Source organism: Lichtheimia ornata (assembly GCF_029851405.1).
Source record: "Lichtheimia ornata isolate CBS 291.66 chromosome Unknown scaffold00052, whole genome shotgun sequence".
NCBI classification, from domain to species: domain Eukaryota; kingdom Fungi; phylum Mucoromycota; class Mucoromycetes; order Mucorales; family Lichtheimiaceae; genus Lichtheimia; species Lichtheimia ornata.
The window spans coordinates 150,085-177,569 of record NW_026695372.1 but is presented as its reverse complement, the minus strand read 5'-3'; the positions used below and the strand labels follow the sequence as shown (position 1 = coordinate 177,569).

The following is a 27,485-nucleotide window of genomic DNA, read 5'->3' as shown; positions in this document are numbered from 1 at the left end:
TGGACTTCTCTTTGACCGCAGCTCAGTCAAATCAGCTCGGATCAACCTACTTTAATCACGGAAATGAATGTCTGGAGCAGGGGCATCGTTCCCATGCAGTGGATCTCGCAACAATGATGATTGGATAAAAGTGGCCGTTAGCTAGCAATACATGCCTGTTCCTAGATGATCCATAAAGTAATTATACATTGACCCTTCCATTCATGCAAACGTAGCTGTGTTACACAACACGACCCTCTGCATCTTTTGCTCTGCCAGGGTCCACCTGCTTGACAATGAACAAAGACCACTCTTCATATAGCATCACGCTTACAAACATAAAGGTGCCTGTATCTCCAAACTTTACAATGAAATGTGGGGTTTTTATTAGAGCAATGTGCTCGGCTTGGCCAACTGCACCTTGTGTGAAAGTTTCGCGTTCAATGTCGCAACTAGCCCAAAAAATATTTTTTTGATCGTCGTCGAAAGAGGTTGAGCCCCGGATCCAGTTTGGCTGGTAGCGACATTGCGAAATCTGGGATTGCCCACGATGAACTTCATACTTTAACACAAGATTCCTTTGACCCCGACGACAATATTGCTCAAATAAAACCCCACGTTTGATTGTAAAGTTTGGAGATACAGGCACCTTTATGTTTTTACTATGCTGTAAGCATGATGCTATATGAAGAGCGGTCTTTGTTCAATGTCAAGTCGTTGGACCCTGGCAGAGCAAAAGATGCAGAGGGAGGCCTCTTTGTGCAACTCAGCTACCGCCCGACTAGGAAGGATGGAGTGATGATACTGTATACTATTGACAATATCCCATACATTCGAGCAACAGCCAGCTTCCTCACAATGGCAATGTTGCCCATTCTATGACAGTGGAACGATTCTCCCGTTTCAGACATTCATTTCCATGATTGGATTATGTTGATCCGAGTTGATCGGTTGAGCTACGCTCATACAAGGTTACTTCAGTTGAGCAACATAGAGCATGGTTAGATGTGTGGATTGATGTAATCCCTCTTTGGCTGTATCTCGGTCAAATCAACTCGGATCAACATAATCCAATCAATGGAAATGAATGTCTGAAGCAGGAGAATCGCTCACATGTCATAGAGTGGACAACAGTGGCTATTGTGAAGAAATGGCTGTTAGCTCTCGCAATGTACGGGCTTTTGTCACAGTATACAGTATCATCCTTCCATCCTCTCCAGTCATGCAAACGTAGCTGTGTTACACAACACGACCATCTGCATCTTTTGCTCTTGCCAGGGTCCACCTACTTGGCAATGAACAAAGACCACTCTTCTTATAGCATCACACTTACAACATAAAGGTGCCTGTATCTCCGAACTTTACAATGAAACGTGGGCTTTTTATTACAGCAGCAATGGGCTCGGCTTGGCCAACAGCACTTTATGTGAAAGTTTCGCGTTCAATGTCGCAAACAGCCCAAAAATATTTTTTGGTCGTCGTCGAAAGAGGTTGAGCTCCCGGATCCAGTTTGGCTGGTAGCGACATTGCGAAATTCAGATTGCCCACGATGAACTTCATACTTGACACAAGATCTCCCTTTGACCCCGACGAGCACGTTGATCTATTGTAGAGCCCACGCTTGATTGTAAAGTTTGGAGATACAGGCACCTTTTATGTTTGTAAGCGTGATGCTATATGAGAAGTGGTCTTTTGTTTAATGTAAATTTGTAGTGTATGTTTTATTCCGCGTCAATATAAGATGCATTAATATGAAAAGAGAAAAAAATTATGTAGGGGAACGTACAGTGGCCTTGGAGAACGGAACGTTCAATGAGAGTGTATGCGAGCGTAAAAGATGGTCTTCTATTGATAGGGGTTTCTTGGTATATGAAGTCCTAAGCGGCATCGCCATACAGCCCCAAACACCACAGGCTACCAAAAACACGAAAAGAGAGGAAAGGAGGTATACCACGGCGGAAGGATGAGAGGGGGTTCAAAGTTTGATGTGATCCCATGATATGGGACCTGTGCAGGGGATGTAGTGATCGAATAAACGACGCCAAAAGGGTTGAATGAATGGACATGAGAAGAAAAAATGCTTGTCATCCTCAATGGGTTGTAAACCAGGAATGTTGGCTGATTGACAGATATGACAAAGTGGTGAAGGGGCGATGGTGGGAGCAAGGTGATGTAGACGTGCTCGACATGGTATTCGAAGGTGATGAAGGCGCCAAAGAACCGTAATGATGCGGTGTGGGAAAGGTGCAGACCAAAAACGTCGCCATTCGGATTTTGTTGTTTAATGTAAAGTAGTATGACTATAATAGAACAAAAGATGCAGAGGGCGTGTTTGTGTAACTTGAGTCATTCAGCACAGGCGATGCATGATTCTTGTACACTATTTAGGAACAGTTCAAAATGCCAGCTAATAACCTTAGTCCTCCCATTCACCCTTTTTACCCAAAACAATGCATGTGAACGATTGTCCTGCTCCAGCTCATCATCCCCATCCTTCAACTTTCTTGATCCGATGAGATTTGACTGAAAAACGCTCAAACACAGAAACATCATCCAATATCAGAAGAATCAAATTGGTAAGTTATTTGTAAACTGCCACTTGATAGCCCATTCCTCCCATTCTCCATTGTTGCCCAATCCAATGCATGTGAACGATTGTCCTGCTCCAGCCCATCATCCCCATCTTTCAACTTGCATGATCCGAGAAGATTTGATTGAGCAGCGCTCAAACAAAGAAATGTCAATTCAACCTGCATTTAATTCCCACTTCTTCCGCTCGTGGCTTCTTGCCTCTTCCTCACATTCTCATCTGCTTGCCCAATCAAGTACAACCACCACCATGCGAACGATTGCCCTGCTTCAATCCACCATGCCAATCCTACGATTGTCTTGATCCGAACGTCTTTGAGTGGATGGCAAGTTCATGGCGTGTATACCATCCTTCTTGTCACTCTTCTACAACACACGTCTGTCGTGACACAACACACGCTCTTGCACACTCCTCTACCAAAACCAATCGTAACAGCGTTCATTCCAGCAATCGCTATTAGCAAGGGCCTTTACACCATTGTCTTAAACAGCGTCCTTCCCTTGCAGCAACTTGTCTTATGGCCTTTGTTACGTGAGCAGCAGATAGCCATCATATACAAGCAGCTTTATTTACGAGTAGCAACTTTGTTCAATACATACGACTTCTTGTGGATATGGATATGGATATGGATATGGATATTAATTTGGTATATGGGATGGAAGGAATTGGATATACACAATACATGGGAAAAGAGTGCATCCCGTTTTCGACTCGACCTCTATGCCATGAGGCTATCACGCTGAACGATTTACGCATCCAATGATCGTCCTTTGCAGACTATCCCATGGCAGCCACTATCAACGTACTCGGTGCAACCTGTCAACCACGTACAGCCCCTATCATCCAACTCCATTATTCGCCACCACACATCAAGTGCAACCTCTCGTTCATTCATCCATCCACTTTTGCATAACCCACGGTCAAAGGATAGAACCCTCAAATCGATGTATCTCCCTCGCTAAAGCAATTCGTTGTACCCCTCATCTTATCTCTTGTTGAATGTTGCTGGATTAAAGGTTACTTTAGTGATTACGACATTTTGTTAGCAGACCATTTCCAAGTGTTATAGTGTTAAGACCTCACCATGTGTGGACACTCAATGCATCATTGTATTGTAGAAAGATTTATTCAGGATTGTAAAAGTACACATGATGGTGTGATAAAGCACAAAGAACAGGAGAGAAAGGATCCGATTGATTCATTGTGTCTTGAACAAAGGAAGTATTCGATTGTATAACTCACCTCCCCTTTTCTTTAGATTGGATCTTGTCAACAACGTTGTAACAGACTTTAATGATTACGGCGGGCGATGAAAAAGTAGCATGATGCAATATTGGAATCCAAGTGCAACAACTGGATTGATCGATGGCCTATGCAGTCTACAACATAGCTAGTGACCAATAAAAGGGGAGCCATTTTCTCACCAAATACATTACTTATTACAAGTGGATCGAATCGGCCTTGACTTTTGGGATGCTGCATGATTACATATTATCATACATTGTTCATGAATCGAGATTTTCTATAAATGCCACTGTATTTGTAAGGATATTGATGCGAGAAATTGTACAAGTGATTGGGATGTGACTATATATAGGTAATGGAACTAGTACGATTATTAAAAAGGAGATGTGATGGTATACAGCGCAATGAGCTTATCGGCGAGCTGTGCGCTTCAAGTAGCAGAGGCCGAAAAAGACGAGGATATTGAATCCAGTGATACCAGCAATGATACCAAGATTACGCCACTTGTTGGCAGCCGACCAGCCAAATTGTAAGCTATAATACTCCTCACCCGATTGGAAGCTGCAATAGCCACACATGTCTGTTGCATTTGGATTGTCAAGATATCCGGAGACACCAGAGTTGAAAAAGTCAGCCATGTACTCGCCACATGTTTGTCCTGCAGGTGGTGGGAACTTGACAAGATCACGATCACCACAAATAATAGGGAGGTCCGACATTTCATTCACTGTCAATCCTTCAACGAAATAATGGAGCGGATCTATAGGTACCCATACGTAAGTAATCTTGTAGATTCCAATAAAGGGCAATGTTTACTTACCAACCCAATACATCCAGGAGCTCCAGAAATGTGGCATTGTTGACTCTGGCTGCATAAGACCAGTGAACAACACGAGAGTGGCGATAATGAGGGGATTCAAAACAGCGGCCATGTTTGGCTTTTCCGAGAAACCAGCAATTACAAAACCAAGGGTCACAGACCACGTGACGAAAACAACTTGCATGATGTAAAAGTAACCTGCTGCTTCGGAAGTATTGACAAGGCCTGTAGTCCAATAGAAACCAAACATGTAGAAAGCACTGAGGACAATGATATAGGGCACCTCGACGAGAGCAGCTGACAGGGCAAATGGCAACCATCCATAGAAACGAGATGCATATTCGCGGCGGAAGTATAAACGCTCAGTCATGAATTTGGGTTGTGCGACAACAATCTATAGCATAAAAAGTGGCAATTAGTATCTACATTCATTGTGTGTGTCATCCATTGCGTGTCAACCTACCAAAGTATAGCCCATCAAAAAGCTTGCAAAGATAGCAAAGATACGATTTTGCATGCCCGATGTCGAGTAATCCAACTTCCAATACATGAAACCATTGATAAGAGAGAGAGCCATCAACGACAAGAATCGACCTAAGTTGTAATCAGGAGAACGCCAATACACCAAAGTCATACGCTTGTTGACAAGATAGAATTGGTTCCAGAACGAGGTTGCATACGTCAAAGCCTTGCGGTTGGGTTGCTGAATAGCTGTGCTTTCAATAGCATCAAGTTCTTCTTTCAATGCCTTGGCTTCGTTTGAATTGGCCCATACATCAGCCCAATCGCGTTTCGCCTTGCCTGCTGTACCAGCGCCAACGACTTCAAGAATGTATTCAGCAGGATTGGCATCAGGGGAACAACGAGGACCACCATGCGACTCAAAGTAATCAATCATAGTGCGAGCATCCTTGCCAATTTCACCATGGTATGCTGTACGACCACCACGTACCAAGAGTAGCAAATGATCGAAATGCTCAAAGAGGATCGATGAAGGTTGATGAATAGTGCAAAGTACAGGCCATCCAGCATCAGCTAGCTTGCGAATAAAGCGAACAATGTTGTATGATGATTGTGCATCCAATCCAGAGGTGGGTTCATCCAAAAAGAGTAGCTTGGGCTTGGCAACCAATTCCATGGCAATAGTAAGACGCTTGCGTTCCTCGATAGAAATACCAGTGCCACGTCCAACCTCACCAATTTGAGCATCAGCGATATCTTCCATCTCGAGCAGTTGAATGATTTGCTCAACATAGTCATCCTTTTCAGACTTGGGAACATTAGCATCTTGTCGCAAATAGGCCGAGAATTGCATCGCTTCACGAACAGTGACCGCTGGTTGATGGATATCCATTTGCTCACAATAGCCAGTGATACGTTCAAAGTCACTCATCAATGCTTCACCATTAAGATAAATCTTGCCATCAACTTTGCCAATGGTCTTGCGGCGTGCCAATACATCCAATAAGGTGGTTTTGCCAGCACCAGAAGAACCCATTAATGCAGTAAGGTGACCAGGCTTGACAATACCAGAAACATCATTGAGCAATTGAAGAGGACCACCCTTGAAAGGCACGCTGTAATTCAAGTTGCTCCAGGAGAAGGTGACACCAGTAGAAATAGATTCCATCTTGCTTGTAAGTTCTTGTTGACGTTGACGTCTTTCATCTTCTTCTTCACGTGTACGAGGCTTGGGAGCTTTGCCAGGCAAATAAAGCTTGGTGAGGGATCCACTAGCACTGCTGCTGATGTACTCCATGCAAAGGGCGGTAGTCAAGGTGAAGAGCAAAAAGAAGCCAATAACCTAAATTTAGATGTTAAAAGCTGTTTCCATGACAACGAAATATAGGATCATATGTACTTACCACAACAAAATCAGGAGCCCATTGTTGAGATGGTTCGTAGCTAAGGTAGTCACGCAAATAGTCGTCTCCAAGCACATAGCTTTGACCTGGACGGCTTCCTTGCATTGTGCACACCCTGTGAGCCCAATCCTGGTAACCAGGGCCTTGTGGAACCGATTGACCCACTTGTTCGCATGGATAGACTTGTCCTTTCATCTCATTGATCAAAATAGCCTTATAGCCATACGCGATTGGGTTGACCCAGTAGATCCTAAAATAGAAGTACGGTAAGTTACATGAGCATACAATTACAATAACAATGAACATACCAAGAAAACCAAGGATGCATTGTAGCTTTTGGCATAAAGTAGCCCGAGTTCATCAAGACAAGAGTGTACAAAATGTTGGCAGCTTGACCAGCCAAGAAAAAGTTGGTAGTGATGGCACCGATTTGTCGGAAGAAGCCGTTCATTGTCATGATAATGAAGAACATGGTGATAAAGAACGAAAAGAAACGACCAGCATCCAATGCAAGACCCATAAGGAAGTAGGCAATAATCTCATAAATGAAAACTGAAAAAGATCCATAGTTAGTCTACGTGTGATTAAAATGCGGCATTGCCGTCACACTGCATACCTTGGAAGAGAGCGAATGGTACATCCATAATAACTTGAGCCAAGTAGAATGCAGACGGGCGGTACATGGCGAAATGCTTGTGCTTTTCAAGGATGGATCTTCCTTCTACAAAGGAAATCAACTCACTATATAGTATGACAACGAAATTAGTTAACAGATCATTCCATGTAGTGGTAGAAGCTTTACCTTTGGCACACCATGGTGTTGAAAATCGTAGTCATCATCAATGCACCTCCACGAGAGTAAGCACCTCCAGAATCAAGTGGGACGTTGTAAAAGCAAGAACCACAAATAAATGCCAAAGTAAAAACCGTGCCGTATCGGGAAATCAATGCATCACGATCCTTGATCAATAAATGGAATTGTCGAATGGTGAGCGCCTTCACTTGTTGATAAAATGATGCGGTGAATGGGTCGCTCTTGGGTGCACGCTTTTGGTGTTCTTCTCGTACAGCTTCTTCAAACAATGCAGCAGGCTTCTCCTCATGGATGTGTTGCTCATAAGCCTCCAGCTGTGTCATCATGTTCTTGTAAATGTCGGATGCATAATAGCGATCTTGGAAATCGGATGCGTATTGAGGGACCTTGTCTTCGAACCCTGGTCGTACTTCACGCTCCAATGGATTACAAAGGCCTGTCAAGAAATCGGGAGTGGATTTGCGAGGTGGACAATAGAAACCAAGATCTTCGAAGTACGCCTTGGCTTGATTGATAGGACCAAAATAAATGCAATAGCCTTGATCCAATAAAAGAACCTTGTCAAAGAGATTGAAGATGCTGTTTGATGCTTGATAGAGGGTGGCAACGGTCGTCTTTTTGAAAATGTCGGTCATAATACGCAAGGAACGAACATAATCCAATGCTGATGCTGCATCAAGGCCTCGTGTACTGCCATCCCATAGGTTTATAGAGCTTTGTGTCGTCATAACTTCTGCAATGGAAAGACGCTTGCGTTCGCCACCAGAGAGACCACGGACGAAAGCATTGCCAACAAGAGTGTTCATTTGCTTGGTGAGACCAAGCATGTTGCCAAGCATGTATAAAATCTTGTCAACAAAGTCTTCTTTGGATTCATTTGGAAGTCTGTTGCCAGGAGTCTTGGTACGCAAAGCAAGTTGTAATGTCTGCTTAGTGGTGAGAGTGGCATAATGCTGATCTTCTTCCTCGTTGTAAGCGACTTGGCCACGATAGCGTTTGGCAAATGTATCATGATCAATGCCACCATAGCTGACATCACCGTCGATACGGGTATAGGAGCCACGTAGGTTGGCAAGCACCTTGAGTAACGTAGTTGTGCCTGCACCAGGACGACCAAGCACCAACATCATCTCGCCTTCTTTGACAAATCCAGTAAGGCCATGCAAAATAGTCTTTTTGCTACCACCCAAACCGATGCCAAAGAACTTCCATGGTTGAAGCACTCGAAGAATTTGGCTTTGCAAAGTGGGGATTGTATGTGCATCAGCGCCTAGACCCTATATTAGATGATGATGTGAGTGAGTTGGATAAGTGAGGCAACGGAGAAAAGTTGTTGCGGTCGGAAATCGAAAAGTACCTCAACTGTCAAGTTCTTCCAGATCAAGCCAAGATGTTTGGGTTTAGTGCCTGCTTGTTGAGCCTCGCTAGACATGCCGCTCAAGAATTCGGTCAAATTGAACTCTTCCACCGCGCCCTTTTCAGCATCGTTTTCATTCGTTTGCGCTCGACTAATCCTCGACAATTCACGTTGCACTTCTTCATATTCTTCAACGGCACCTATAGTATCCAATTGCATGTGTGAGCTGTGTTATAGAAAAAAGATAGGTGACCCTTGATTTGATATATATACCTTTGATGGATACGGCATCGGCATCAGCTTCACCATACGTTGAATGTTGTTGATCGAAGGTGTAGATGATAGTCTCGTCACTGGAATCGGCGTCTGACGGGGAGTCTCCTCGCCGGTGTGGATCAGTCATTTGTAGCGTAGAGATGAAAGATCTATGAAGAAGAAAATAAATGTCGTGTGAGATGCCGTATTTATATAACATCGTGGTTGCTTACAAATGCAGTGATTTTGATCTAGGACGCTGTGTTTCACAAAACGGCGATTGCATATTAATACAGTCGGGTGTGCCTTGACCCACTATCGGGATTGCCGATCTATACACTTGATGATTAACACATGCATGCAATGCTTAATTCGAAAATCGTATACATACATGTGATTTCAATTGCGATGAAGATTGTTGTCATCGATACAAGATCCAATGGGTAGTAGCGTAGTAGAATACATTGATGTCCATAAGCCACGGCAATCGTTTCAATTGCGCCATCAAGCGGAGCAACAACGGAACAGCCCATCTGTGAAACAAACGTTGACCCCCATTGAAACCAAACAAGGAAAGTTAGCTTACGAAGCATATTGCAGTAAACAGTATCAAGTGTTTCCTCACCTTTCCATTGCCAATAGACGCCGACGACGCAGCAACTTTTTGTTGATTCCCTATCTTGGGTCGCACGATCGACATTGTCCAACATCCTATCGCTTATTCATCAATGGATCGCGTTTTTTTGCCTTTTTCGCCCATCTCGCTTACTTTTATCGTCGCCTGTACGATATTGCCATTGCCCCAGGATTCGAAATGTAGGTGTACATGGTGTGTGTGTGCCATTGATCCCATTCTCATGAAAATTTTCTGATCCTGACATGTACCATCACCGCAACGCACGTTGCTTCATGTGACACAATCCAACCCAATATAGAAGTCGCATACGTTAACTGATCCAAGTTTGGTAGTCGCTTTATGCAATAGCTTGTTTCTGCACAAAAAGTCTACGTAACGGATTGCTGTATTTGATAGATTTGGTATATGTTGCTATTCTACATCCTCTTCTCGGGGGACACGTCCTTCAACAATGAGCCGTCGTCGTTCTTCGTCCACTGAGCTGAGATAGTAGTCGGTGCGATCACGGTACAAGATATAATGCTGAGTCATGAAAAGCAGATCAAATGCAATGGATACAAAGCCGAGACCACTATCACCCATCTTGTTAGTATCCCACTCCCTTCAATAATATAAACAACTTACAACTTGACAGGATCCTAAATCGAATAGCGTACGTAAGAAAAGATGTTCTATATCCAACAACACACATATACCACCACTTACCCCAGAAACACCACTCCAATCTCCACTGAGATACGAATCCAAAAGTAGTTGTGCCACAGAAAGGGTGCCACCCGTGAAATCCTATCACACGTGGACATGATGAGTAATCCTGGTATTTTACCTATAGCTACAACAGCAAAAAGCTTACCAATAGAATATTGTGGATACTCCAGCCCACGGTGGATTTGCGTCGGAAGTTGATCCAAGCCTATAATTTTTCATTTTCGTGTCAATGCACGCCATGGCGTCACCCTATCACACCATTTCATTGTTACCTGAGGCAAATACTTGATAATGCTGACCAGAAGCTTGACATAGCTGAGATAGTACATGAGATCGATCCACATGGCAAATTGGAATTCGACGGCCAAGGTGAAGAGGAATGCACCGATGATGGAAGCGCATATCAAAAGCTTTGCTGGAGATGATATCTTTTGGCCTTCATCTTTCTATATCATACCATGGATTGATTACTCATCATCAGCCCAACCAACTCCTTCTCCTTTTGGCCAAGGTCTACTTACCGTATACATAAACGTCTGGGTCAATGTAAACGACGATATGAGAAATGCGTGAACGGCAAAGAAGACGTCATTGGTGCGGACGAGGTTATTTTGGCCATTGTTCCTCTCACGATCTATATAAAAAACGTGTCAACACATATGCGCGTGATTGGAATCCCTTCATGTCCTTACATTCATCTTGGATCTCTTTGCTCAAAAAGAATGATAAATTGAACACCTATCACCATCATCATCCTGTGAGTCGTCCATTGGCAACATCCAGCCCAGCGATAAGGCTCAAACCCATACCGAGTAGCAAAAGAAGCCAAGCACATTGAAGTATAAAAAGTCCATAGACAAGCCTTGCACACTGGATAGAATAAAACGATATGAGCCGTTGTATCTACATGCCCATGTTATAATGGTGGCCTACCTCTTGCGTCGATAGTTGAGAATGGCTTGGGGGTAAAAGCTAATGGACCATGCGAGAAAGTAAACCTAGACAATGTCGTTAAGCAAAGCAGTGCAATGCGTGTGTGAGGTGACCTACCCAACCGATAATGTCCGAGATAAGCTGCCATGGCCAGCTAATGTCGGCCAAGAGATCTTGAAAGGAGGCCATGGGCAGAAATGAGGTGTGGGTGAAAGATACGGCGGCAAAGGGTCGAGGTAGTACTGCGGACTTTATTCTTGGGTGCGGCCAATGCGTGCAACTTTATGGCGTGCTGTGCTCTACAGTTGCTTGGCTACTATTTTAAATGCTGGGGTCGAGACACGTTATGGATACACACAACACACAACCATCCATCCACATGCATGTAGCAAAAAAAGATGAATGACAAGGACATTAAAAGTAAAAGCATTGTCATATTATTAGATCCCAAAGCAAGAAGACAACTCTAAAAAAAGAGCTGAACCATGATGATGGATCAATGTATCGAGAATGAATCAATCAATGCTTCTGTTGGCAAAAAGGAAGGTTACGTTGAGGTTTAGGTAGCACGACGCATTTTAGGTAGTACGGAGCTTACCCCACAATGTCTTTCTTTTTATCGTTTCATGAGCCGATAGTATTGGTACATTGGTGTTGTGCAAACTTTTTGGGGAAGATAAAAAACGACGATCATGCGTGTAATGTATATAGAAACACAACCACAGGGCTCGGCATTACAGAATTTAGTCGCATGTATAGATGAGCACACAAGATGCAAAGGCGATCTATGCCCACTGCTTTATTTACATACACTAGCTTATGAGCTGTTTGGAGGGTGTATCATCATGTGTGATAAAAGCATTACTATTCTTCATCATCTGAGCTTGTTAGCAGCAGGATGCTAACAAAACTATCCCCATGTACGTACTTGATCGATGACCGGGGAGGAGTTTCTTATTGTGGCCCCCACGTTTTGAAGAAAATAAGAGAGCGGGAAGAAGAAGAGGTACTAGAACCGCCTTTCTTCTTACATCAGGGTTATACAATACACAATGCGTGCAGGGCCACTTTCCCTCCGCGGAAAGGGAAAAACACCAATCACATTATGCTATGCCAGCCATCATCAGGAAACAACCCCTGGCGGGTAAAGCAAGCATGCACCACATTACTCGACTTAAATCACTCACGCATCGGTGAACTTGTTCCGTGGATATATTTATTGCAATCACACAAGACGTTTCTTCCCGTGCACTGGGTTGTTTCCCTTCCTCTCACACACACATTACTCTTCCTCTTCTTTCTCTTTTTCTTTGTTTGTCTTTTTTTCTTTTGCTTTTCTGTACCTATCATCCGAGAAATGAAGTCCTTTACAAAAGCATCCAATAACAACAACAACAACAAGAAAACAGCATCATCTCGAAGGGTCAAGGTGACGTTAGCATGTATTGTGTGCCGAAAGAAAAAGGTCAAGTGCAATGGTGTTCAGCCGACATGTGCACGCTGCCATGCTATGGGCATCGATTGCCAATATTCGGATCCACCTAAAAAGAGAGGTCCTCCCAAAGGCCATGTCGAGATCATCAATAATCGTGCACATCGCATCAAATCTCTATTGGGAAAAGGTAACGCTCCCATCTTTTTCTATATTCTACACAATGGTGTACCTCCTCTTCCAAAAAAAGAAAATCGTTGGGTACAAGCTGCATTTCTTTCTTGTAGTATGCAACAATGAGCATCATCACCATCATACTCCCGTCATCAACAATGACCCTACATCTTCATCATCTTCTTTACAAGAACAACAAGATCAGCAGCTACAACAACAAGAGCAATGTAGTAATCCCATTCTTAGTATGGTTTCAAGCACTGTGAATTCCCAAACCAAATGGCGGTATGCTGTACGTGTTGTATTTGTATACATGTGTGTGTGAGAAATCAGATCACTGATAAGGTCCTTTTGTGTATGTATCTGTATAGGGCAGCCAAGAAACATTTACTCAGCCTTGTGCCGCTGATAACGGTGGTGGGAAGAATGTGCCCAATGTCGATCAGGCGCTACGATGGACACGAAGCTTTTTCAAGTACTTTAATGTTTTGTTTCCAATCCTATCCAAGCATCACTTTATACACGACCTGCTTACTACGATCGGAGATCCAGCAGCAACATCAAACCAAAAAGCATTACTTTTACGTTACGCCGTTTATGCACTAGGAAGCCGATACCTTTGTGAACATCGTGCAAGTAACGCATGGTTTGACAAGTGTCAAGAGTTGCTGTGTATGGAGATGTCTGATGACGCCGGGTCATCGGCGGGCCATTTTCTGTTGCTGCCCACGGTTCAGGTATGATGATAATGATGATGCACAAACAAACATGACACACGTTATATCTCACATGGCATAATATTCAATATGGCATGTTTTAGGCTATGGCCATCATGTGCTGGGGTGCTTATCTTTCAGGGAATCTGACACAATGCAACACCCTACGTCGCCATTTGGCTAACCATTTCTTACCACGCCTGCTGTCATCTGCTACTACGAGTGATGGCCATTCCATTGTGCATAACGAATTGATGCATCGTGCCCTCTGTGTCATTTATACAATGGATCAGTGGTTAGCTATATGTACCGGTGAACAATATCATCATGACTTGTACCAACGATATCCCGAACAACCACGTCTCGAAGATTGCCAGCTATATGCAATCGATCAACGCCACCAACGTTTTGCAACAGCAGTAGGTGAATCCGAGTCTTTTGAATCAGCCTTGCAGATTTCCAACTTTGGTGAGATGATCAAACTTGCACACATCCTGAGAGAGATGCATCAACAATCAACATCAACCCCACAACAATTACATGGTGCCTTGACTGAATGGCTTGTTCATTTACCATCCTATTTGGAATTTGGCAAGGAGACGCCTATTGCACGTATCCTTCACATGTTGTACTATACGATGCTCATCTTGATGCACCCGCCTAGTCGTATCATGGCAGCCAACACGATGGTTCATTTGGCTGAGCAAGAACAGGAATCAGCCTACCTTTACAATTTGTTCGGTATCTCGCTCACCATGGCAACCTCGATCCATGTGGATAGGATTAAAAAGGAAGGCCTTACTGCACAGAATAATCTTGACAAAAGCGTGCGTATTTTGCGTCGAGCAGCTGATGCATTACAAATCACCCAAGCCAGCTTTGACCGATTACTTGAAAGTCATTGTGGTACTTCAGGCCAAGTTTTCCCATTCGACTTGGTGCAACAATCAACGCCATTACAACATGACAATGAACGTCAGCAAGTTTTTATTCGCGATAGCCAATGGTTTGATTTTAACAGTTGGTTGCCTCCTGAGCAGCAGCCACGACATCCATCTTCATCACCTTTATTATTACCATCATCATCGATGAATCAAATTCTATCATCACCCACTCCAACAACATCACCATGGGACTTTATGCTTTCGTCACCTTCAACAACAGCATCCACCACCAACAACAACAACAATAATAACGGCCTTGCATCACCTGCTCTAACATTGGCAACCACGCCCGCTGAATCATCCCCAGCCTCGTACTTTTCCATATCTTCACCTGAGCTCTTGACATCACTATCATCCAACAAGGACAACAACACATTTCTTCCCATGGATAGTAATGATTTCATACCAACCACTACTACCACAACCAATTTTCTCTAAACAGATGACATGTTTTCCTTTATGCTCTTTCCCCCTCTCATCACTTTCCTTTCCTTTCCCTTCTTGTAAATGATCTTCCTCCACTCTACTACATATGCACACACGTTTAAGAATATTTTCCTATTGGCTACATGGGAGTGAATATAAATTGTATTTTGTAACATGATGAGAAAAATGATCATGGGATGTAAAACGGATGTGTGTGTGTGTGTGTGTACAATGCTCACGCGGCGGATGACTAGTCTTAAATGTTGCCGAGTTGATCCAAAAGGTTGTTCACCATGTCAACATTTGGTATGTAATTGTGTGCCTCGGTTTGTTTCTTGCCAACGGTGCTGGTAATGGAATGAGGAATATCATTGAGCAAGCTGAATACCACCTCGTCGGTCTTGCCATCTCCCACGCAGAGAATGAAATCAATGCTTGGTAGCTCTAAGTCCTTGAGAATATGACGCACAGCGGTAGCCTTGTCGATGGATGAAGGTCGAAGTTCCAATGTCTTGTTACCCAACACAATCTATTAACAACCAGGTTAGTTTCAATAGCAACAACAAGAAGGTCATCATCCACCTACCGAGAGTGCCATGTGACTCAATAACTTTTCCAAATTGACCTGCAACTCTGTGGCCTGCCAGCTTCCAAATTCGGGATCAGCGTTACGATAATGCCATGTAAGGTTGATTTCCTTTTCTTCGATAAAGGAACCAGGGGTGCGCTCTGTGTAGTGTTGGAACAAGGGTCGAATCGTTTCTTTCCAAGTGGGATCAATTTGTTCCACCAAGCAATACCATTTGCCATCCAATTCCTTGATCACCTTGCCGTCACGTGCTGCACTCGCTGCTGGATCAATCTTGTCACGAATATTGGCAGGATGCTTGTAAAAACAACCGTGTTCTGCTGATAAGCCCACGCCTGTCGAATCAAACCATGCATCCAAGTGCTTTCGACCACGTCCAGATAAAATGTACACAAAAGTATCAGGTTGTGCAGCCAAGGCTTTCAATCGATCGAGTACGGTTTGTGATGGCTTGGCAAATTCGGGCAGCTTGTGTGTGGTTGTCAAAGTGCCATCATAATCCAGCAAGATCAATTTCTTCTTGGTCGACTTTTTGGCTTGGCTCACAACATTGTCAAAGCTAAGCTCAGGGATTGACATGCGATGTCCGAATTCTTCACTGATACGCTAATACACATATACATACATGCATAAGAAAATAAATCCTCCCTCTCTTTTGAATGTACTTACTCTTAGCTCATTGACAAAAGAAAGACCCCAATAAGCAGCCGTGTACTTTGTCACATAGCGATACAACTTTTGATGATTGGCCTTTCGGACGTCGTCGGGCATAGTGACAGCTTCATAGATGGCATTTGCCATTTCCTCAGTGTTCCATGGATTCACAATAATCGAACCATTCAATGATTGAGCAGCACCAGCAAATTCGGATAAGATCAAAACACCATGGGTGTCCTTTTGAGAAGCAATGTATTCGTACGACACCAAGTTCATGCCATCACGTGTTGAGGATACGAGACACACATCGGATGCAGCGTACAATGCAGTGAGCTCATCAAATGGTAAGGATCGATGCATGAAATGAATGGGGACAAATTCCACCGTACCTAAAAAGTTGAATAAGCATCCATTTGCTTATAGCACATAGACACATTTACATACCATATTGGCCATTGATACGACCCACCAATTCATTGATTGTGCTACGCAGATGCTGGTACTCTTCGACATCTTCACGAGAAGGCACAGCGAGTTGCACGAGTACGACCTTTCCCACCCATTCTGGATGTTGACTCAGAAACACTTCCATGGCATGCATCTTTTGTGGAACACCTTTGATATAATCCAAACGATCCACACCGACAATCAACTTGCAGTCACCGAAACGTTGCTTTAGTTGTGCAATACGTGCTTGTACTTGGACGTTTTTGAGATTATCAGTGAACTTGTCAGGGTCGATACCAATGGGAAAAGTGCCAACGTGAATGTATCTTCCTTCGTATTCCACACCATTCGGCATTGTTGAAAGCCCGAGAATGCGGGTACATGACGATAAAAAGTGACGTGCATAATCGTACGTGTGGAAGCCCAGCAAGTCGCTTTCAAGCACACCCAAAAGAATCTCTTTGCGTACAGGTAGAATTCTAAAGTGATAGGTTAAATACAATGTTTTCATGACTCCCCATCCATTCATTCATTTTACCTGTAAATCTCACTGCTTGGGAAGGGAGTGTGCAGGAACCAACCAATCTTGATATCCTTTTTGGTCTTCTTTCGTAACATGGCAGGTAGCAACATGAGATGATAATCTTGGATCCATACGAGATCACCGTCCTCGACGATACGTTCAATGGCATCGGCAAATTGCTGGTTGACTCTTTGATAACCTTCCCACCATTCTTCATTGAACGAGATCTCTCCTGGATGGTAATGGAACAGCGGCCACAAGATACTACGCATAAAGTTCAGTGTCTTTCCGTGATAAGAAAATCCCCTTCCCCATGCATCCCAATACCTGTTGGAGAAACCATTGTAATGTAAATCAGCAAGTTCTTGATCGACGAATACTGGCATGGTCGACGTTTCACGTAATAAACGATCCTCGACATCTTTACGATCCTCCATAGGGATGTCCTTGCCTATTGTCACGTGTACGTTGTTGTGTAAGTAATACAAGATAACGTGAACAACTCTACTACCACCACTACAACTATAAGGTTACCTGGCCAGCCGATCCAAGTGAACGACATCATTTTCTTCAAACCGCTCAATGCAGCAACCAAACCGCCAGACGACATTTTGAAATCGTACTTGTTGGTAGTGGGGTCTTTTGAAACAGTGACAGGGAGTCTGTTGGAGACCACCAAGAGCCGTAGATTCTTGTTGGTGTTTGCCATTTCTTGTGAGGAAGCCATTGTGGATTGTAGAGGGAAAGAAAGAGAGAGAGAGAGAAACAAACAAAGAAAGAAAAGAAGTGTGTGTGTGTGTGTGCGTGTAAAAGAAGGCGAGCGGGAAAGACGCGAGATTAATCAGTTGATGCTCCCTCTCTATCTTTTTATTTGTACAAGGCCGCCAGCCTTTTATTCTTTGACCCAACAATTGGATGGCAACCAACCCCTGTTCTTGAAATGGCCCCTCCCACGACAACGCACACGCGCAACGTGCGTGTGTGTGCACAAACATAATGTAAAAAGTGATGAGGTCTCGGATAGAATTACAAACTGCCCGGAGAATGATACTTAATTTGGATAAGATTTCCCGCGATAACGGATAGAGATCATGAGAGAGAGACAACGAGTGAGTGAGTGCAAGAGAACAAAGGTCCCTGACAGCATCAACTTCTTTGTGATTCCATGGAAACAATCGATTTGATCGGTCGTACACCATCATGCCGACAATGGTGAAAATGGGAAGAATGGCCCCGACGCGCGCTCTAATCCAACACACAGCCAACCATATACCTGGCAAATTCTTTTTCTCTTTTTTGGGTAGCAGCCCTTTGTACAGTACGCACATACCCTTCCACATACACCTACCCTCCTCCCAACCAATGACAGACATTACAAGCTCCATTGAAGATCGGTCGGCCGAGATCGATCGTTGTTTATCACTTATCGCTCCTTCACAACCTGACGAATCCAAGTTTGTGGGTATGCTATTACTCCCTCGCCTTTTACAACAAAACGAGCCCGAGTCAGTGCAACGCGTCTTTGATGGCATGAACTTTAAGTTTATTGAAAGACTATTGCGTACAAGTAAGTCTATAGTGAGGGGGGATTGGCTATGATGTGAATATTGATAAACGATGTCATGATAGATACAAGTGACAATGGATCTGATAGTCAAATACCGGGCCATGTTCTCCGAGAAATTGCTGTGAATGTCTTAGCTTGTTTTGCTCATTATGACAAGATGGCTGCAACACAACCCATGGCTGATCGCATCCCTGGTTTATCCACCATTCTCATTGCAAAGTAAGGCTCATGAAATCATATGCCAACATGTTGAGATATTAATATAAGCTACTAGTGATCCATCGGATACAACACAAGAAGCGCTTCATACCATGATGTGTGTTGCTGTTTCAAAGGAAGGCCTTGTACGCATGCTTGATCCCGATGTACTCAAAAACATCTTGGAATTGGTGGCAGAAACGAGCAATCGTAAAGTACATTCTTTGTCCCCACGAGGATCACAATGACACTTACATCCATCATCCCTTTTATAGAAAAAGAACGACAACTAGGAACACAATTGATCCATGGTACTTTTGCCCGAGCATGTCACCTGTTGCATGAAACGCGTATCCCCAGCTTGGCATCTGCACTCAAATACGCCCTCCCAACATTATTCACGGCACTCTCTCGGTTATTGGACAAGCATCAAGATGAACTCAAATTTGAAGCACTCGATTTATTAAGCAGTATTCTACCTAATCTTCCTTCAGAGGTATACTTTACAAAAGAAAAGAGGAGGGTATACTAACGACATCTTCATCACAAGGTTGTACGCAAATTCAAGGATGAAAACGCATCGGACTTATCCAGCTGGCTGGATGGTCTTCGTTCAGGTCTTCGACAATTACTCACTACCAAGCTTGGTATGTTATGGTATGAAAAAGACAAAAGCAATGGGTGTACTCATACTATAGCTTAGGTGACAAGTATAGAGATCAAGCCATGGTGACAACGGCATGTTTACTTCGATACTTTGATACCGATTGGCTATTTGGCACATTGAAGAAAACCAAGCAATCTCGACGACGTAGCGAAAAGAAGCCTTCCAATCGCACTACCGATGCCACAGAAGCCGACATCAAATTCCCTCAGCTACTGATCCATCTTGTGGCCGTGGAAACGCGTGTGATTTTGGATGATATCCATGATCGACGACTCAATGAACACAATTTGCAAGCAGTGGAGGTGGATGAAGAAAAGGAAAAGCGACAAGAAATCATGCTTCCCATTTACTATGAAATCCTTGAATCAGCTATCCAGTACCTTTCTTCGCATTATGACGAGGAACGTGACAGCGGCATGGATGCTGAAGTCCTTCTCAAGATCAGAACAGCGCTTACGGATACAATGAACGTCGTCATGGAATTACTCAAATTCGTTCAAGATACGTCATCGGATGACCAGCTGGAAAATGATATGGTTGCACAAGCTAGCATGCGCATTGTGGCAGTGTATTTAGCAGAAGAAGGATATGAAATGGAATAAATGCAACATGCGCGTAATCTATGTGTAACCCAAGATTTACTGTTCCTTTTTGGATACAAATGTTGTAAAGTGGGGGAGTGTTTTATGGGCGGTAATAACAAGTTGTAGTAAACATACACAAGTGATAAAGACAAAGGTGGATACAACAAGAAGGTACAAAGAAGAAGAAAAAGTTTACATATAATATAATATCATCTTAAAGGGAATCCTGGCGATATGGCCTCTGCTGTTCAGTCAATGCAATCAATGCCATGAGACGTTGGACTTGCTTGAGCTTGAGCTAAAAAAGAAAGATTGGAGGAGCGGGTGGTTAGCTTCCATAAGCATTCTAAATCCATGCATGATGACTTACATAAGCAGGCACATAGGTGTCGGGGACGACATTCTGTTTAGGCTCTGGCACCTCGTAGGGGCTCTCATCCAGTGATACACTGTCTAGCAGCAAAATGTCGTTGCTGCTTACTCTTGATGCGACGTTGCCTAGGATATTGTTGCTGAGAGGTTCTTCATAGTCGGCAACCTGGTAGTTTTGTAGCAACTTTTGTACTTGAGCGGGTGTCAGCAGCCAACAGGCTTCGTAAATAATACTCAAATCATCGGGGGTTGCCTTGCGTAACTGGAACAGCTTGACAGCCTGCATCAAATGTTCCAAGTGCACGATCGAATCAGTCAAACCATGGCCCTTGCACCATTCCTCTAATCGCGTAATGTTGTATTGGACTTGCATAGCTATCATAAAAGTGGTTAGTGAGTGTATACATTTGTCAACACAAAAGTGACCCCTTACCTCGCTTCCATGAATTGTAATTACGACGCATAATCAAGTCATTGAAAGCGGTAGCACCGATCAACTTTAGCAATTCATTCAAGCCTTGTTCCATGACCAATGGATCCACCTCGTAAAACTTCATGGCACGGTAGATCTTGTTAAGGAAGTTGAGCAAGTCGTCCATAGAGAAAGCGGGTTGATTGGATCCCGACAACAACTTGTTGAAGAAGCGGTTGGTGTCGCTGACAATGAAACCTGGCAAGGATTGGTGTTCAATGATGGCTGGGATAATCATCTTGTTGACACGCTGCTTGAGTTGCATGAACCAATGGTGATACAAGTTGTCCTCGAGGCATTGTAATTCAAACTTGACAGTCGACACAAGCTTTTCGAAATCATGCCAGCCAACAGCTCTTCGACCATGCACAGCATTGTATTGCATTTCACGCTCAAGCTCTTGTTCAGTCGAACACACCAAAGACAATAATTCGTGCGTGTTGGATAACCAGTAAGCACATGGTACAATGGTATCTTCGCCCGAAAAGTCCTATACACTTTGAGTAAGTAACACGTATATATGACCCTATTGCTTCCACCCCCAACATACCATGCAAAAGTTCTGGATCGTATCCATAACAGTAAAGATCAATCGTTCAGATTCAGCAAGATAGCCCAAACGCCACATTTGTGTCAAGCCAAGACCGATAATGTGTGCAGGGAAAACAACTTCTTTGTGTGATGGTGGGTTTTGTGGATTGGGTGGGATAATCTTCAAAGAGCGAATCAAGCCATCAAGAATCTCGTTTTCAAGCACTTGTTCGTCTCGTAAAATGGTATGCATCTAAAAAGACAACAATGAGTCTCATACCATACTTGGATTCATTATCGCCACCACACTTACCGCTTCCTCGGGATTGCCTTTAACATCAGCATCTCTCAAAGTGTTGATATGGTCAATGGACATGGGACGCATTTGCTCTGGTTCAGCATAGACCACCTTGGCTTCACTTGCACCAGGTTGTTGTTGACGCTTAGTCTCGGCAATGCTGTTACGACGGAAGGAGGCCATAGCACCAGTGGGCGAACGTCCTCTTGGGCTAGCACCACGAGGACTGATACCACGATCGGGTGAAATACCACGTCTTGCACTTGTTGGTGACATGGCAACGGGTGATAAGTTGCGTGCATAAGAGCTGAGTGATCCTTGTCGACGAGGTGCATTTCTGTAGCTTTGGGATAATTGTGCTTTGAGTGCTGCAATTTGGTTCTTGAGCTCCGCAACATCAGGTTCATCAGCGGCACGTGGAGGTCGACCATTGTTGTTGAGAGCAGTGGACACTTTGAGAGGAGGTTGTTGCTTGAGTCGAGTCACTTCAGCATTCAATCGTTCAATCTCCTTATCTTGCTCTTCAGACTTGGCCACCACGGTGTTGTAGTTTTCTTGAAGTGTCTCATGAGCTTGTTTCAAAGCATCCAATTCAGCTTGTGCACCCTTGGATTCACCATGTTGCTCTTCCACCACTTGCAACTTGCTCTGAAGCTTCTCATACTTTTCTTTCCAGCTCTCTACTTGGGATTCAAGTTGTCGTGCCTGATTCTCGAGCGCTTTCTTTTCATCCTTGGATTGCGTCAACGTCTGAGTCAACTCGACAACCTTGTTCTCAAGCTTGTACGAAACTTCCTTGAGATGAGTGGCAGAGCGGGCTTCGGCACGTAAGCTGATCAACATCTTTTGGGCAAGTCGTCGTCTCACACATGTTTGCACGCTGATAATATGCTGACGTTGAGCCAAAAATCGTTTGCGAGCAGCCCTAGAGTTGAGTAGCAAGCAATCATTTAGCATCATCATCATCCCCCAAGACCAAAATCCATCAATCTTACCAGCCACGGAACAAGCGTTGGATTTGTGTTGCGGCATTGTTTTCTCGGAAGCTGCCAAATGATTTCCTTGCAAGCATACCACGGCAAGCTTTTGAAAATAAGAACCCGTATTAGCATACATGTTTATGCGTCTCAACTTTTATGCATTGACATACCTGCTTGCAAATGTAAAATAAACTCTCGTCTCTTTTGCAATTGCTTTCTTGCCAAGAAACCACGGCAATACTTTTGAATGACAACAACCGCACGTTCCTGACGCATCAATTCCAACTTTCGCTTGGCCACCCTTTGTCGTGCAACTTGCTGAAGACGTTGTGCCAAATCCTTGGTGCGCATGTAATGGATACGAGTGATGAAGCGACGCATGTTCTTTTGCAAAAGGATGACGCATTCATTCCAACGATCAGCACGCTTCTTTTCCATGTATGCCAACTATAACAAAGAAAGGCCATGTGAGTATCTCATTTTGAATGATGTGTAAATATCAATTGACATACTTGACCAGCACGGAAGAAAATCTTGGTCAAGCCGATTTGGTACTTGTCCTTGTCACTAATGCATGTATCCAAGATGACAGTGCAAAGCTTTTGGATATCGGGGCTCTTGTTTGGATCCCAATACTCTGAGCTGACCAATAGGTAATATCTAGGAACGATGTAAAGATGAGAAACCAAACCCCCAAACCATCATCACAACTTCACGCATACAAACCTGTCAGCAAAGTCCTCGAAGGTCCATCTTGAAGGATAGCCAGCACAACTAATGCGAATCGTTTCCAAAACACCACATGCACGCAGCTGTGCAAGCACCATGTTTGAATCAAAGACCCAAGACACCTTGGCCTCATTTGGCTTGATACAGCGGATATAGTGCACATTCGTTTGCCCGATGGTTTCCATTAAGCTGATCAAGGAATGCTATTCCAATATCAATGTGAGTCACTGAATCCTATCTCGTTTTCATCCTTATTACCTTGAAAATGGAGCCCAAGGTTGGCTTTTTACTGGCATTCATGCGCTTAGGACCGGACTACAGGAAGAAAACGAATGAGATTCGAATGATCCTTATGCTTAGAAAAAGTAACTTACAGTGGGAGCAGGGGCACTGACAGCAGCAGCAGCAGCTGTTGCGCTTTGGAGCATTTCAACCAGGAATTCAGAATCAGCGCTTTGTAGCAAAGTAAGGTGCTCGTCGGGTACAGTATCCTTGTTCTTTTCAATGAATCCTTCAGCTTCATATTGAACTTCATGTGCATAATGGACCACTGTAAAGGCGCTGTTGGAAAAGCGTGGCTTCTTAAAGTAGTTCTTGTAGTTGGGCGTGGAAAAGTTTGCAAAGAGCTTGTCGCAAAATCCTTGATCTGATCCAGAGGGCAACCGTGATTCCTATTTGAAAAAGGGGGGTTGGATCAGATGTTGATCCTTTTCTTCGCTTTGCAATACTCTTTGTCTTACTTCATCCAACAATGACAAGATACCCATACGAGCCTCGATCATTTCAATACAGCCTTGATTATCACTGAAATCAATGAATTGCCAATCAATCTTTTCCTTGACGTATTCCTATAACAAAGATCAAAATTAGTATCAATGACAATGAACACTTTTAAGAGGAGGAGAAAGCACTCACATCTTGCTCAAGCTTGAACACATGTTGATTGAACTAAAATGGGACATGTCAGCAAAAACAATGATCCTTTTATCCTTCTTCACTGCTTGATCATATACCTGCTGCTGAAGCTTCTCGTTGGCATAATTGATACAGAATTGTTCAAACGAGTTTTTCTTGAAATGCTCAAAGCCATAGATATCCAAAACGCCAATGAATGACTCGACAGCACCTTCTTCATTGCATGACAAGCTCTCATTAACAACATCCACAAGCCAGTCAAAGAGGTTGGCGTAAAGGTACTTGGCGACTGAATCTCGAACAACAAGTGCTTGAGCGGGGTTCAAGTTTTTGACAATCTTGTCGGATCGGGTGACGATTTGACGTTTGACAATCCATTTACGGAATTCGGATGCCTTGATACCAAGCAATCGAGTAGCAATTTGCAAAGAAGGCTCATCATCAGCAAGCGTCGCGTCGTTGCGTCCACCAATTTCAATGTTGCCCATGTGTAATAATGCTGCGAGAAGACGGAAAATCTGCCATTGCTTTTGGAGCGAAATGCCAACCTTGTCCAACGAATCCTTGGTAAGCTTGAATTCTTCGGCATCATCAACGCCAGGCACAGTGCCGGTGCCACTTTGGTTGAGATAATGAAACTTGGTCCAATCCTTAAGTTCAAATTCCTTGCGCTCTGATACAGGGATACCAGCACATAACTAAATGACGATGATGATGGTAGAATGAATATCCACATCCCTTGAATCCTCCCATTTTCATCCTCCTACCTGATAAAAGATGTGGTAATTGCGTTCAGTTTCAGGTTGAAAAACAAGACGTGATCGTTCCAAAAGATAGGTTCTGATTTTGGCACCGACAATGTTGGATCCCTTGTCGAATTGGATCTATCATATCATATATACGTAAGCATGAAAGTAATCGTGCCCAGCCAGCCTGATAGGATGCTTACTTCAATGTATTTGCCGAATCGAGAACTGTTATCGTTTCTAGTGGTCTTTGCGTTACCAAAGGCTTCCATAATAGGATTGGTGGCTAAACACGTAGCGAGAAATGAGCCATGGTGTAAAGAGAAAAAGGTTAGAATGTATAAACCACGTACCCAGAATCTGTTCTTCAACCTCGGTCATGCCGCCAGCATTGTCTTTGGCTATTTTTCCCGCCGTTTCTTGATCATCGGCTGTTGCAAAGTAACGCATAATGTATTTTGCGCTGACCGTTTTGCCGGCACCACTATTTGAAAGAGGTTATCAGAGCACTGGTATCTCTTTTCCCTTTTTTCCAAGCCAATACCTTTCACCAGAGACAACAATGGTTTGGTTTGTCTTTTCACGGATCATGCAACGATAAGCATCCTCAGCAATGGCAAACAAGTGAGGTTCCAGTTCTCCACGTCGACGACCCGAGTATTGTTGAATGATGTCAGGCTCGTACAAGGGAACACGAGCGAAAGGATTGGTTGCAATCAATACGATGCCCGAGTATGTGTAAATGTTGCGTTGTGAATAACGTGTACGAATCGTATTCAGCACTAAAACATTGTATATAAGCAACCGCCTATCTATATCCCTTTGCAATAAATGCTTTACCAGCTGGCTCATTGAGATAGCTCAGATTCGTGAGATCATCCGTGTTTTCCATCTTTGGCGGGTTCCTGAGTGGAGGCAAATCGCTACCCTGAGACTTCTCAAGCTTTTGGATAGTCGACTCATAGACGTGTTCCTATGATGATCATCATCCTTCATAAGCAATAGATCCTCTTCAATCATTTATTAATAAAAAAGCTTACTCTTGACTCGTCTTCATCGTTTTGGAAGATAATCTTGACGGAACTATCGGTGACTTCCTTGCTGACAACCGATGCAGACACCCAAGCGTCTTGGTCATCTTCAAACCACGCCTTGGTTCCTTTGGTGTACACGTCCAATGCCTGAGAGACATGGTCGGATAGAGTTGCAGAGGCCATGGTGCCGAGAATATAGGTTCAATTGTCGAGTACCGAGGCCGAGTATGCGTGCTAAAAATACATGGCAATGTCAGCCTACACATGACACGAACGTTGCATTTGGCATGTGGCTCCCCCATGTTCCTTGTACCTTTACAGTAATTGAGAGCGTTAATGAGGTTGTGTGTGTGTGTATGGGCGTGCGTTCAAGAGAAGAAAGAAACAGGACACAGGACAACGAGGCTGAAGCTTGGAGTTTGCAACGGAAAAAGCCAAGGGCGGTGTAACTGAAGTTGAGCTTTCACTTGACACCGGACCTTGCGGAGTTCCTCAATAGAGCTTCCAGGCTTGGCGGGTGATCCGTTGATGATTACTGCCTCACACCCATCCATTCATCATGGATCGCTATATATAAATACCTACCTTTTACCCCTCTTTATTATTTCAATAGCTTCTCTATCTTTATCAACATATGAAATAATGACATAATACAATGGTATTTGCCTTTACTCCTTTCTTTTATTACATCGTTTTGGGTGACACAGTGAACTTTAATGGTCCGGAAAGCTGCAAAGCCCGAGCTTTAATCCATACCATGTGCGCTTCTTAATCTATCCTTTTGTCTGCAACGCCACAATGACTTTAATTAGTTACGCCACCATCAATCAGACATCATTCACGAGATCATGATTGTTTCTTTCGTACCTAACTTCTTGTGTTGGTGACACCGATCATCATGCTCCTTTGGCAAGTCGTCAACTTGCCATTTTGCATGAGGCTCGTACCCATCATCTTTGATTTGCTAGCAAACTTGAGGAGCCTTGGCAAGATGAAGCCATGTTGCATAAATGTACATCTTTTGCTTATGGAAGCAACGATCAAATGACATGTCAGGAGCTTCTGATCTTGTTTATTGGTGGATAATAAAACTTGGAGATTCCTAACACCTACGCGCCATTGTGAAATGGATGGGCTAAAGAATAAAAAGAAGACGAGTGGATACCCATGCTATGCATCCAAACGGCTTTGTTTATAGCACATTCATCGCTCATGCATTAACCAAGTACTTCTTTTGAGAAGACGTATCCAAAGTTGTACCCTATGCTACTAGCTTGAATG

The 27,485-nt window shown here is 43.6% G+C and overlaps 6 protein-coding genes across 6 annotated transcripts; 2 read left to right on the top strand and 4 right to left on the bottom strand.

Moving 5' to 3' along the window:
* Nucleotides 1-4,224: 4,224 nt before the first annotated feature.
* Nucleotides 4,225-9,073, bottom strand: O0I10_009198 (uncharacterized protein; the record flags this gene model as incomplete). The annotated part of the gene is made up of 9 exons (XM_058489195.1): nucleotides 4,225-4,574; nucleotides 4,635-5,028; nucleotides 5,098-6,438; nucleotides 6,500-6,749; nucleotides 6,808-7,051; nucleotides 7,116-7,240; nucleotides 7,302-8,590; nucleotides 8,671-8,870; nucleotides 8,944-9,073. The coding sequence occupies 9 exons, from the start codon at nucleotides 9,071-9,073 to the stop codon at nucleotides 4,225-4,227; spliced, it is 4,323 nt and encodes a 1,440-aa protein (XP_058340076.1).
* A 900-nt stretch (nucleotides 9,074-9,973) lies between these two features.
* O0I10_009197 (uncharacterized protein) lies at nucleotides 9,974-11,392 on the bottom strand (the record flags this gene model as incomplete). Its single annotated transcript, XM_058489194.1, has 10 exons — nucleotides 9,974-10,133; nucleotides 10,187-10,200; nucleotides 10,268-10,348; nucleotides 10,416-10,475; nucleotides 10,543-10,716; nucleotides 10,792-10,904; nucleotides 10,963-11,008; nucleotides 11,080-11,140; nucleotides 11,204-11,268; nucleotides 11,321-11,392. The coding sequence occupies 10 exons, from the start codon at nucleotides 11,390-11,392 to the stop codon at nucleotides 9,974-9,976; spliced, it is 846 nt and encodes a 281-aa protein (XP_058340075.1).
* Nucleotides 11,393-12,560: 1,168 nt separating this feature from the next.
* On the top strand, nucleotides 12,561-14,907 carry O0I10_009196 (uncharacterized protein; the record flags this gene model as incomplete). Its single annotated transcript, XM_058489193.1, has 4 exons — nucleotides 12,561-12,825; nucleotides 12,923-13,101; nucleotides 13,181-13,546; nucleotides 13,630-14,907. The coding sequence occupies 4 exons, from the start codon at nucleotides 12,561-12,563 to the stop codon at nucleotides 14,905-14,907; spliced, it is 2,088 nt and encodes a 695-aa protein (XP_058340074.1).
* A 244-nt stretch (nucleotides 14,908-15,151) lies between these two features.
* Nucleotides 15,152-17,838, bottom strand: O0I10_009195 (alpha,alpha-trehalose-phosphate synthase (UDP-forming); the record flags this gene model as incomplete). The annotated part of the gene is made up of 7 exons (XM_058489192.1): nucleotides 15,152-15,424; nucleotides 15,482-16,090; nucleotides 16,154-16,530; nucleotides 16,586-17,067; nucleotides 17,127-17,375; nucleotides 17,439-17,562; nucleotides 17,646-17,838. The coding sequence occupies 7 exons, from the start codon at nucleotides 17,836-17,838 to the stop codon at nucleotides 15,152-15,154; spliced, it is 2,307 nt and encodes a 768-aa protein (XP_058340073.1).
* Nucleotides 17,839-18,473: 635 nt separating this feature from the next.
* Nucleotides 18,474-20,145, top strand: O0I10_009194 (uncharacterized protein; the record flags this gene model as incomplete). Its single annotated transcript, XM_058489191.1, has 6 exons — nucleotides 18,474-18,678; nucleotides 18,741-18,897; nucleotides 18,953-19,086; nucleotides 19,152-19,372; nucleotides 19,427-19,523; nucleotides 19,580-20,145. 6 exons carry the CDS (start codon nucleotides 18,474-18,476, stop codon nucleotides 20,143-20,145), a joined length of 1,380 nt encoding a protein of 459 aa, XP_058340072.1.
* A 196-nt stretch (nucleotides 20,146-20,341) lies between these two features.
* Nucleotides 20,342-26,387, bottom strand: O0I10_009193 (uncharacterized protein; the record flags this gene model as incomplete). Its single annotated transcript, XM_058489190.1, has 20 exons — nucleotides 20,342-20,425; nucleotides 20,498-20,874; nucleotides 20,933-21,461; nucleotides 21,522-21,755; nucleotides 21,816-22,725; nucleotides 22,796-22,883; nucleotides 22,951-23,227; nucleotides 23,293-23,440; nucleotides 23,507-23,712; nucleotides 23,768-23,824; nucleotides 23,884-24,180; nucleotides 24,250-24,357; nucleotides 24,425-24,457; nucleotides 24,523-25,122; nucleotides 25,192-25,308; nucleotides 25,374-25,456; nucleotides 25,524-25,654; nucleotides 25,715-25,952; nucleotides 26,011-26,143; nucleotides 26,211-26,387. The coding sequence occupies 20 exons, from the start codon at nucleotides 26,385-26,387 to the stop codon at nucleotides 20,342-20,344; spliced, it is 4,827 nt and encodes a 1,608-aa protein (XP_058340071.1).
* Nucleotides 26,388-27,485: the final 1,098 nt, after the last annotated feature.